Raw genomic sequence first — 12,824 nt, 5'->3', positions numbered from 1 at the left:
TCATATGGTAGCTCAATTTTTAGTTTTTTAAGGAACCTCCATACTGTTGTCCATAGTGGCTGTACCAATTTACATTCCTACCAACAGTGTAAGAGGGCTCCCTTTTCTCCATATCCTCTCCATCATTTATGACTTGTAGACTTTTTAATGATGGCCATTCTGACTGGTGTGAGGTGGTACCTCATTGCAGTTTTGATTTGCATTTCTCTGATAATCAGCGATGATGAGCATCTTTTCATGTGCCTGTTGGCCATCTGTATGTCTTCCTTAGAGAAATGTCTGTTTATGTCTTCTGCCCATTTTTTGATTGGGTTATTTGCTTTTTTGTTATTGCATTATATGAGCTGTTTATATATTTTGGAAATTAAGCCCTTGTCGGTTGCATCATTTGCAAATATTTTCTCCCAGTCTGTAGGTTGTCTTTTTGTTTTGTTTATGGTTTCCTTTGCTGTGCAAAAGCTTGTAAGTTTGATTAGGTCCCATTTGTTTATTTTTGCTTTTATTTCTATTGCCTTGGGAGACTGACCTAAGAAAACATTGGTGTGATTTATGTAAGAGAATGTTGTGCCTATGTTCTCGTCTAGGAGTTTTATGGTGTCATGTCTTATATTTAAGTCTTTAAGCCACTTTGAACTTATTTTTGTGTATAGTGTGAGGGTGTGTTCTAACTTCATTGATTTACATGCAGCTGTCCAACTTTCCCAGAACCACTTGCTGAAGAGACTGTGTCTTCCCATTTGTATATTCTTGCCTCCTTTCTTGAAGATTAATTGAATATAGGTGTGTGGGACTATTCTGTTCCATTGATCCATATGTCTGTTTTTGTGCCAGTATCACACTGTTTTGATTACTGTAGCTTTGTAGTATTGTCTGAAGTCTGGGAGGGTTATTTTTCCTCAGGATTGCTTTGGCAATTCTGGGTCTTTTATGTTTCCATATAAATTTTAGGATTATTTGTTCTAGTTCTATGATAAATGTCATGGGTAATTTGATAGGGATCGCATTAAATCTGTAGATTGCTTTGGGTAGAATAGTCATTTTAACAATTTTAATTCTTCCAGGCTTAGAGCATGGCATATCTTTCCATTTCTTTAAATCATCTTCAGTTTCCTTTACTAATGTTTTGTAGTTTTCAGCATATAAGTAAGTCTTCCACCTCCTTTGTGAGGTTTATTCCTAAGTTGTTTTTTTTTTGGATGCGATTTTAAAAGGGATTGTGTATTTACATTCTGTTCTGATATTTCATTGTTAGTGTAAAGAAACTCTACTGATTTCTGTATGTTAATCTTGTATCCTGCTACCTTGCTGAATTCATTTACCAGTAGTTTTGTGAGTCTTTAGGGTTTTCTATGTATAGTAACTTAATTTTGTTATAATATCCTGGGAATAACTCTGATCATTCTATATAGCAGTATATAAAATGATCAGAAGACATTTAAAAAGTATGATAATATATACAACAGTGCAATAAACATGAAAACTTGGTGAACGTGAATAAACTGAAAAAATTGAATTGACTAAAATAGATGAATTTAAATAAACCAGTAGCTCCAAGGACAAAATTCACACAAGCCAAAAATATAACTCCTAAAAAGAAGCAGTAGGTTTTATTTATGAATTAAAAACTTAAAAACTTATTCTAACATGAAAATAAGTGTCATTCCAAGTAAATTCTCCATTTGGTAACAAAATCTAAATTCTTTGCATATATTTTCACATTTAAAGTAATTATTCATTGTTCTTATATAAGAAAGATTATTTATGTAGATATTTATGTAGACATTAAGAACTGATTACTAAAATTTTTATTAATGTAAATGTAACTATGAGATAAATTATTTTATAGACTTCCTTATCTTGAAAGTTACTTTTCCCTCAAATCTACAAATATGACATTTCTAAAATATTAACACATTATCAGAAATATTTTATTCCTAATTCTTAAAATTTCTTATTAACCAGATTTGTCCTATGAAAAGAAATGTTATTTTAAATAAGTACAAAAAGAAGTGTATCAACATTTTACTTTATCTTTACTTGAAATAAAGCAGCATGAAATTAAATGTTCTGAAAGCAGTTTTGGACAAGGCTTAAAGCCGCAAAGCTTGTAGTTAATGAATTTAAATTTTATATTATCAACTGATTTGAACTAAGTAAAATATTATAGCAGGGAGGGTCAGAACATCATAGTCTAAAATGTGTAGAAGCTGTTGCATGTCTTTGTAGTGCTTCTGTTATCTCATACAAACCTATCAATCCCCAGAAGCATAACAAAAATTAGAAAAGGTTATAACAACATCAATACGTTATAATAGTTAAACTTATATGTCAGTGACTAGTCCAAAGTATGATTTAAAGATGAAAATCTACTCAGGATTTTTTTTTAGCTTTGAATAGTTTTGTTTTTTTGGTTGTGCTGCACGGCTTGCAGGATCTTAGCTCCCCGACCAGGGACTGATTCCGGGCCCTCAGCAGTGAAAGCATCGAGTCCTAACCACTGGACCACCAGGGAACTCCTTAGCTTTAAATGCTTTTTGTTGTAAATCTGCATATTCATTATAGTAGTACATTAAATATCACCTGTGAAAGGTAATGAGCTCCCAGGAATAACAAGTCTTTTATTCCAGATCTTAGATGATACAGAGAGGATATGTGTAAATTTTTAAACGTGGATCATAGCCAAAGACTATCAGTGTTTGTCATCTTTTGTTCAGTGGAAGCCAATTTCACTTAATAGTGCTAAAAGATGTTACTAATATGTCAGTTTGGCAAACGGTAAATTAAAAATTGTCCCTGAGAATGACAGAAACTAAATAGTTCAGTCTTCTGAATATTTTTCTGAAAACTTGCTTCCACATTAGTAACACTTTTATAATAAAACCATTCACTAGGTAATCCTGATGGAGTGGCAGTAAAGGTTGGGATTTATCAATATGACACTTTTCAAATCTATTGTCATCTATGTTATCCCTTTAGACCCATTATATGCCATTTTAATCTTATACAATAAGTCTCCAACAAGAGACCAAGGAAACAAAAAAGGACTGTACAACTTACAATGTCTCCTTGTGCCATGTGCCTCCGAGACACATGATTCTAAACATCTAAGTATGGTACGGTAACACAGTTCACTAGTATGTGAAAACCTTGATGGATGGGCATCGGAGGTAGATACATGTTTTATGGGGCTTGAAACTTATACTTCTGAAGAAAAATAATTTAACTGACCTAGAGAATATTATGCTTAGTGAAATAAGTCATAGAAAGACAAATACTGTATATTGTCACTTAGATATGGAATCTAAAAAATAAAACAAATATATATAACAAAACAGGATAAGACTCACAGATATAGAAAACAAACTGATGGTTACCAGTGGGGAGACAGAAGGGTGGGAGGGTCAAGATAGGAGTATAGGATTAAGAGATACAAACCTCTATGTATAAAAAAGATAAGCAACAAGGATATATTGTACAGCACAGGGAAATATAGCCATTATTTTATAATAACTTGAAATGGAGTATAATCTATAAAAATACTGAATCACTATGCTGTACACCTGAAAATATTATAATATTGTAAATCCACTATACTTCAATTTAAAAAAGAAAGTTAAAAAAATAATTTAACATTTCAAGTACAAAATTAGGTACTGGGAAGGATATGTACAAATAAGAGGCAGAGAAGCTTAAGCTTTATAAACTTTGTAGTAAATTTACCTCTGCATCTGGCACGTAGTAAACACTCCATAATTATTTGTGGAATAATTTTTGATTAATAAGTATTTTAAAGTCAAGATGAGAAGGGCATGACTTTCCCAGTAGTGGTCTCTTGCAGTGTATTTAATATAATATCATTTAACAGTACCTTAGCCTTAGTCTCAACCAGCTTTACTGCATGTCCTCTATTCTTGTATGTGCTGTCCTAATCAAGTAAAAGACATGAAAATGAAATACAAAGCTAAGTGGCTTTTACTTTCTTGACTTATTTAGAATATGACCATTTCCCAGGGGTATATTAACACATTTAACTGTATATATCCAATATTTAAAATAAATTGCAACACTAAAACTATCTAAAAGTTAAAAAATAAATGTATCCAGAGGATAGCCAATTGGGGGGGTGATATAGATACTAGATACTAGATGTCTTTTATCACACTGTAAAGATTCATGCATGAACTGTCTCAAACTGAGAGGTATGGAGTTACAGAAATATACTCTCTACTGCATTTTACTAAAAACTACATTCATATATATGAATAGTGAGAAGGTCCACAGAAAGATTAAGAAATGAAAACCTTCATGGTACAGATATAATATCAACTCAAGAACTGTTAAGCCTTATTACCTTCTTGAAATTAATGACCCCAAATTCCCTTTAACAGTTAAAAACTTAAGAGTAGAAATCACAGAATTAAGAATGAGAGAGAGAGAATATGTTCCAGAAATAATTTGTGGACCACAGATCTTATAGCCAACACTTACATCACTGTTAAACATAAAGTACTAACATCAGTAACTCACAAAAAATTGATATTTTTTATGGGTAACTTTCTTTTTCACTGATTTATATGCCTATATTCTAGTGCTATTATATAGTCTTAATGTTAACTAGACTAAGTCTTAGATATTCTTGACCATTTACTTTCACATATGAATTTTAAGATCAACTTGTCAAGTTCCGTGAAAAATCTTGAAGGGATTTTGATTGGAATTCCACTGAATTTTACAGATTATTTGGGGTCAGAATTTATATCTTTATGATGTATAGTCTTTTCAGCCATAAGCAGGTGTATATCTGTATTTTAATCAGGTGTTCATTTATGTCACTCAGTAATGGGTGGTAATTTCTTCTTAAATGCATTGTATATCTTTTGCTTATTTTCAGTGAAGAATCACATACAAATTTTGCCAGAGACAAGAAGATAGGAAAAAAAGCTGCCTTAGCTTATTTATAAGGCTAGTATAACCTTGATACCAGTTGAGGGGTTGTTAGCAGTCAAGTGCAAGTAAAGTGATAGAATTTCTTAAGAACACAGATGCACTTATATAATACTGTACAGCAACTATACCTCAATGAAAAAAAACAAATGCAAAAGTATTAACTAAAACACTAGCAAATTGAATACGGGAGTATATATTTTTTTTAATTACTGCTAATTTCTTCATTGAATATAAGGATCTATTATGAAAGTATCATGCCACTCTTGTTAAAAAAGAAAAACAACATGATTTTTTCAATTGATATACATTTAAGTTGCTTCTGATTTATCGTTGTAAGTACTGCTGTCAGGAATTCCCTGGTGTTCCAGTGGTTAGGACTGCATGCCTTCACTGCCGAGGGCCTGGGTTCAATCCCTGGTTGGGGAACTAGGATTCCACATGCTGCATGGTGCAGCCAAAAAAAAAAAAAGATAGTCTTAAAAAAAAAATAAGTATTGCTGTCATCACCAATCTTGGACATAAGATTGGTCACATCATTTCCTTAAGAAGATTTTCCAAAAGTATATATATGCAAAATTAAATTCTGATGTATTATTAAAATATGGAATCATCAAACTTTTTCCATAAAGGACCAAACAGCAAATATTATAGGCTTGTGGGCCAAAAGGAAAAATTGAGGTTATTATTTAGGTACTTGAGAAAACAAATTTCCATAGTATGATAGAAAACAAATTTCCACAAATTTTTTTGATAAAATTAAAAATCTATTAATTGAGTACAGTTTTCATAATAAAGTTCTACAGATGTGAATAATGGAATTCTTTTGTGGGGGGATAACATTTCTCTTAATAAGGCTTGAAAGGTGGTTTTCCTTAACAACAAAATCTGTTGCAAATGTTCATCTGTGAATACTGATCTATGATGAGATTTTGTGCATTTCCACTTTGCAAATTTCTTTCCTCATAGATAAGTACTACCAAATATTGGTATCAATCTGTGAGCGTATGGTTTAATTGCACATATTCCCTGATCAGAAGGCATTTTTACAATTCTGTTAGCTAAAGGCTAGACTGCCTTTTAACATGTTACTACCTTGCAAATTAATTACTTCCTATTAAAGTTCCTTAATTGCAACATTAAATAGACTTTGGAATATGGACATTACCTTTGCACTGGTATCAAGGTTGAAAAATGCTGCTGTGGAATGAAATATATTGCTGGGAATTTGTATAGGAATGGAGATCTCACTTTTTAAACTTTTGACAGTGCAGGAAGTGTATAACACAGCCTATAACACAGCCTATTACTTGCAAGTCAAACAATGTTAGTTCTCACTGAAATGACTTTATCACAATATAAGTTTCACATATAAGTACTGTTTTGCTTGTAATAGTTTCAGATTGAAACACTTTCAAGTCTTCAGCATAAGGTAATTCCAAAGCCATTCAGAGTTGAGTGGTTGAGCACAGTTCTTCCAACCATTTAAAAATGTAAACACCATTTTCTTTTAAAATTGAAGTATAGTTGATGTACAGTATTATATATACAGGTGTACAGTATAGCAATTCACAATTTTTAAAGGTTAACTCCATTTATAGTTATAAAATATTTGCTATATTCCCTGTGTTATACAATATATCCTTGTAGCTTAATTTATACCTAATAGTTTGTACCTCTTAATTCCCTATGCCTATAATGCTCTTTCTTCCTTCTCCACTGGTTTGCTCTTTATATCTGTGAGTCTGCTTCTTTTGTTATATTCACTAGTTTGTTGTATTTTTTAGATTCCACATGTAAGTGATATCATACAGTACGTGTCTTTCTCTGTCTGACTTATTTCACTTAGCATAATGACAAAACAAAAAAACCTACTGAATGGGAGAAAATACTTGCAAAGGATATGACTGATAAGGGGTCAATATCCAAAATATATAAATAGTTCATACAACTAAACATCAAACAACAACCTGATTAACAAAATGAGCAGAAGAACTGAATAGACATTTTTCCAAAGAGGAAATGCAGATGGCTAACAGGCACATGAAAAGATGCTCATCATCACTAATCAGGGAAATGCAATTCAAAGCCACAATGAGATATCACCTCACACCTGTCAGAATGGCTGTCATCAAAGAGAACACAAATGACAAATGTTGGCAAGGATGTAGAAAAAAGGGAACCTTCATACACTGTTGGTGAGAATGTAGACTGGTGCAGCCACTGTGGAAAACAATATGGAGGTTTCTCAGAAAACTAGTAGTAGAACTACCATATGACCCAGCAATTCCACGCATGAGTGTATATGTGAAAAAAACAAAAGCATTAATTCGAAGAGATACATGCACTCCAGTGTTTATAGCAACATTATTTACATTTGCCAAGATATGGAAGCAACCTAAGTGTCCATCAACAGATGACTGGATGAAGAAGATTGTGGTACAGATTGGGCTTCCCTGGTGGTCCAGTGGTTAAGAATCTGCCTGCCAATGCAGGGGACATGGGTTCCAGCCCTGGTCCAGGGAGATCCCACATGCAGCAGAGCAGCTAAGCCTGTGTGCCACAACTACTGAGACTGCACTCTAGAGCCCTTGAGCCACAACTACTGAAGCCCATGCACCTAGAGCCCATGCTCCACAATAAGAGAAGCCACCACAATAAGAAGCCCGTGCACTGCAATGCAGAGTAGCCCCCACTCGCTGCAACTAGAAAAAGCCCATGCGCAGCAGCGAAGACCCAATGCAGCAAAAAAAAAAAAAAAAAAGTCATAAAAAAAGATTGTGGTATACACACACACACACACACACACTGGAATACTACTCAGCCATAAGTAAGAGTGAAATTTTGCCATTTGCAGCAACATGAATGGACCAGGAGGGTATCATGCTAGGTAAACACCATTCTTTACTCAAGGGCTGTACAAAAGGCAGGCTATATTTGGCCTATAGGCCATAGTTTACTGACCCCTGCTCTGTAAAGTTTATATTCCCAGTAAATGTAATAAGTGCCTGTTTCCCCCCAAACTTTGCAACCAGTAAGTAATAACTTTAAAAAATTTGTCCAGTTTGAAATTACATTTTTTCAACTTTGAACATTAGGACCGTGTAATACCTTTTCATGATTATAGGCCATTTATATTTCATCATTGAAAACTTGTTCATGTTCTGTTTCCATTTTTATTGCAATAAAATTCTCATTCCGACAGTCACCCTGTGCACCAAAAAGAGTTCAAAGTCCTTTTTAGTGGCTCTGTCTACTTCTTTAGAATTATTTTCCACTGCATTCTCCCACACATCCAGCATTCCTTCCATATTGAAAGACCTGCCATTGCCTGATAGAACTGTGTTTTCTCAAGCTTCTCTACATATGTGCACCAGATATCATTCATTTTCTGTTGCCTTTTCTCCATTTTCCCTTCTACTATAACTCTTATTTATCCTTCAAGACGCAGATCAAGGATCAGTTCCTCCTCTTTGGTTCCACACCATTCTTAACTCTGCCATAAAACCTATTACACTATGTTACTAACTGTTGTTTACAGTTGTCTTTCTCCCTACTGGGCTGAAAGCTTGTTGAGAAATGGTATTGTAATTGATCTCTCTTTTCACAACTTAATAGGCACTGATTATTTGTTGACTGAATGAGTTCAAGATAATAGTAGTGTTAATAATATTAACAAAGTAATATGTGCCAGACACATAAATATCAGAGACAAATTTGTGTAATAATATTCCTTATAAAACGCTTATCATAATGAACAATTGAATTTTGAAGAAGCTATCTCAGATAGTAAAATTTCATTAAAGAAAATAGCCACTAAGATTTTTATTCGCTGACAAAACTAAGTACATCAAACATTGGATTTAAAAGCTTGTCTTTTTCCCTAAAGATTTAAAATAATTTATTTAAATAATTGCTACTAGTTATAGCTATGATTTCCAATTCAAGAAAATTTGCTTGTATTAGAAAACTGAGAAAATTAAAATACAAAATTTTTGTATTTTATCATCAGCCATGTCTGTTTTGTAATCTATTTTTGTCACTTTTGAAAGAACAGTAAGTTCTTTCGTTCAAAATCTCCTTTGTAACTTGACTAAGATATATTTTGGATTAATCTTTTATTTTACTTTATTTCCAAAGGACATCCATTACCTTGCACTAGATAAGGGCGAATTGGCACTAGCTGAAGTGGCAAGAAAGAGAGCTAGTGACATTGATGCAGAATCAATAACCTCTGGAGTTGGTAAGATTTAATGCTGTTTTTTTTAAAGTGCTTTTTATTTTAATCAATACTTATTCAGTATCACTTCTATTTACATTTGTAGGGCATGGCTGGTTAATCTGAATTACTTTCTTTGTGAAGACAGTGTCTTTTTTTAGAAAAAACAAGAATTAAGCCTGGGCAAATAGTACAATATGGATATTTAACTTGGAATTGTGTTAATATGCAAATTAATAATCAGTAATTAATAACTACTTAGCAAAATTAAAAAGTCATTGTTCTTTTCATGAGATTTTAAGGAAAACAGTTTATTATTATTAGTGCTATTATTAAAATTAACCAACACAGGAACTTACATAATCCTTTATTTTTATACATAGACATGTCACATCTCAGAAGAATTCCCTCCTATATCAGACAAAGTACTTCACGTGAAATTTAGGTTTGATGGGTGATTTTTTTTTTTTAATTTAGAAGCCACTCGATTCATTTTACTGTGAGTCTTCCAAAGAAGATAAATCAAAAGCCTAAATTGAATCTAAAAGTCCATTCAAAACTTTATAATATAGAAAAATGATGTCTTTAAAAACTATAATAATATCAGCATGAGTTTCCTTTTTCTAAACTCAGTTTATCCTAATGTGACCAACTCTGAAAGTACTGATCTCTGGACATCCCAATGTCTATTGTTCCTGGTATTTCCTATTCCTAAATAAGGCAGAAGACCCTCAGAAATTGTAATAGAATTTATTTCTTCATGGAACTCCTATAAAACAAAGAAGTTTCAGTAAGGTATCCACTTGGTAAGTTGCTTGAAAATATTATAACATTGATTATCCATTGATGGATCATCTTGTGCTTTGTTTTTGTAATGTTGGCAGCCAAAAGGAGCAATTGTCGGCTTCTCTCTAACATCACCACCAGAGATCCCAGTCTTCCATTTGGTACTAAAGTACTCAAAGCCATACTACCAGGGTAGCTCTAAAGCTGAATACCAAAGCTGACAGTTGTTTATCAGAAAGATGATTTTGTTCTCCCTCCCCCACCCTGAAAAAGTTCCAAATTGATCAAACCCAAAAGATGCATAGACCACTTTCAAATCTTCATTCCTAATGGATAAAGGATATTCAATATTAATATAATATTAGATAAGAGTAACTTCAGTTGACCTGTCAATGTATATTGTTACTTGCTAAGGATAGTGATGTGCATCCCAATAAAAACAATAATAGCTAATATTTACCGAATGCTTACCGTGGGCCATGCACTATTCTAAGTTAACCTACATTTACTAATTTAAGCCTCACCATAATTCTTTGAGGTAGGTACAACTTATATTTTTGATAAGTCACTTATAACTAAATAATGAAACCATACCATATTAATAGGAATTGCTGTGTTACATCATGGGGATAAAAACATCCTCCATCCCCATCCCTCTTGCCATTTAGAAAACACAGTAGGAGGTTAATTCATAGCAAATTTTATCAGAATTTTCCTTAGTTGTTATGTACCCTGCCTTTTCCACCAGGGTTTCAGATATAATGGAGGCAATTTTTGCATTTTAAAGCTATTTAAATTTACTAAGAGTGAAAAGGAATAAGAAGAGATTACCACGAAATTTCAGAAAAATGAAGAAATTCCACTATTCACCAAAATGCATCCTGTGCCCTGTGTATATTTTGATCAGGTTACCTAGGCCAGCTGATAATTCCTAGCCAAAGAGTTTGGTGTTCCCCCTTTGAGCCCTGCCTCATTTCTCATAAATACCTTTTTTTCACTGAAACCTTGTTACTCCCCATTGCTCAGCTTTTTTTCAGGCCTTATCCTTTGGCTTTGATTACTATCTCTTGTCAAAGATCCATTTAATAACAACAGTAACTATCAAGAGGTGAACACCTTAGATAAATGTTCTACTCCACTTTTGTTCCAGAAAACTGGGGTGGCTCCCACTTATATTTAGCAGACAGAAAACAAGAATCAGCGAACTTTAGGATACAACATTTAGAATCATTGAGTCTGAGGAGCAAAAGGAAAAAAGATTAAGTGAAATGGGCCTAAAGGACTTGTGGGACACTATCAAGCATACCAACAACTATGGGAGTCTCAGAAGGATAAGTGAGAAAGAGACAGAGAGACTATTTGAAGAAATAATGACCAGAAACTTCCCAAATTTGAGGAAAGAGATGGATCTACAAATCCAACCTCAGTGAACTCCAAATACAATCAACCAGGAGAGAGACCCATGCTAGGACAAATTATAATCAAACTATCAAAAGCTTTTCAGCTTGAAAAAAGCATCTTGAAAGCAGCAAGAGAAAAGCACCTTATCATATACAAGGTATCCTCAATAACATTATCAGCAAGTTTCTAGTAGAAACCTTGGAGGCCTGAGGCAATAAAATGACATATTTAAAGTGCTGAAACAAAAAAGAATGTCAATGGAGAATTCTATATCCAGCAAAACTTTCCCTCAAAAATGAGGCAGAAATTTAGACATTCCTAGCTAGGAGTTCATTACCTTCCCTAAAAGTAATGCTAAAAGGAGTCCTACAGGTTGAAATGAAAGGATCCTAGATAGCAACTTGAACCCATATGATGAAGAATGTAAAGATCTCCAATAAAGATTAATACATGGACAAATATAAAAACAATTATTATAATATTTTACTACACTTTTTATTTTCAACAGGAATTAAAAGACAAATGCATAGAAAATAATTATAAATCTGTTAGTAGGTACACAGTATATAAAGATGTAATTTGTGACCTCAATAACATAAAGTTGGAGCACAGAAACACAACTTATAGGAGTAGAGTTTTGTATGCAATTTAAGTTAACTTGGTACCCATTCAAATTAGATTATTATAATTTAGGATGTTATATGTAATCCCCATAGTAACTACAAAGAAAATAACTATAGAATATACACAGTGGAAATTCAGACCTTTCACTACAAAATATCAACTAAACACAAAAGAAGGCTGTAATGGAGGAAATTAGGAGGAAAAAGGCTATAAGGGGGAAAAAGGCTTTAAGACATACAGAAATTAAATAACAAAATGGGAAAAGTCCTTCCCTATCAGTAGTTATTTAAAATATAATGGAATAAACTCTCCAGTCAAGTCTGCACAGAGCAAAGAGGTTGTAGATAGGACTTGACCGGTGAGTTTCTGTGGGTGAGGATAAGTGAAAGACACCCATCTCAAAAGAGCTAAAGTAAAAATAGGAATGTCATTGGGATCATGGGATATATGCTAGTACCAAAGGACAGGAATACAGGTGTACCTGAGACATAGCTGTAATCAGAAACTTAAAAGCTGTTTGGACTTTCTTCAATATTTTCTTTCTCCAAAGACCATTTTCGTCTTCTCAAGTTTTTAAGGCAGTAAGCAAGTTTGCCAGTAGGACTCAAACTTTGCATCCTTTAGTTGAGGTATGCAGAGGGAAAAATGATTCTCATTCTTGTTCCAGAATTTCCAGAGAAGGACTTTGTTTCAGCTGGTTTCCTTACCCAAGTTGTTCCCATCAACTATGGCCAGAGGGCTGGGTCACATAGCTCCAAGAAAAAGGCTCCCACAATTGGATATGATATGGGGGTCAGTTTTTAGGACAAGGGTATTAGGCAGATAATCCTATAGACATCTACTTCAGAGG

The 12,824-nt window shown here is 33.4% G+C and overlaps 1 protein-coding gene across 1 annotated transcript in view; it reads left to right on the top strand.

The window, feature by feature from the left end:
* Positions 1-12,824, top strand: part of WDPCP (WD repeat containing planar cell polarity effector) — a 460,096-nt gene that overhangs the window by 276,279 nt on the left and 170,993 nt on the right. The window contains exon 15 of the mRNA XM_055088850.1: positions 9,085-9,187. Within this exon, the coding sequence (XP_054944825.1) occupies positions 9,085-9,187 (103 nt within the window). The remainder of the gene's footprint in view (positions 1-9,084; positions 9,188-12,824) is intronic.

The sequence above is a fragment of the Physeter macrocephalus genome, chromosome 12 (assembly GCF_002837175.3).
Source record: "Physeter macrocephalus isolate SW-GA chromosome 12, ASM283717v5, whole genome shotgun sequence".
Classification (NCBI taxonomy): Eukaryota; Metazoa; Chordata; class Mammalia; order Artiodactyla; family Physeteridae; genus Physeter; species Physeter macrocephalus.
The sequence above is the reverse complement of the archived record's forward strand: the minus strand, read 5'-3'. Positions and strand labels throughout refer to the sequence as shown.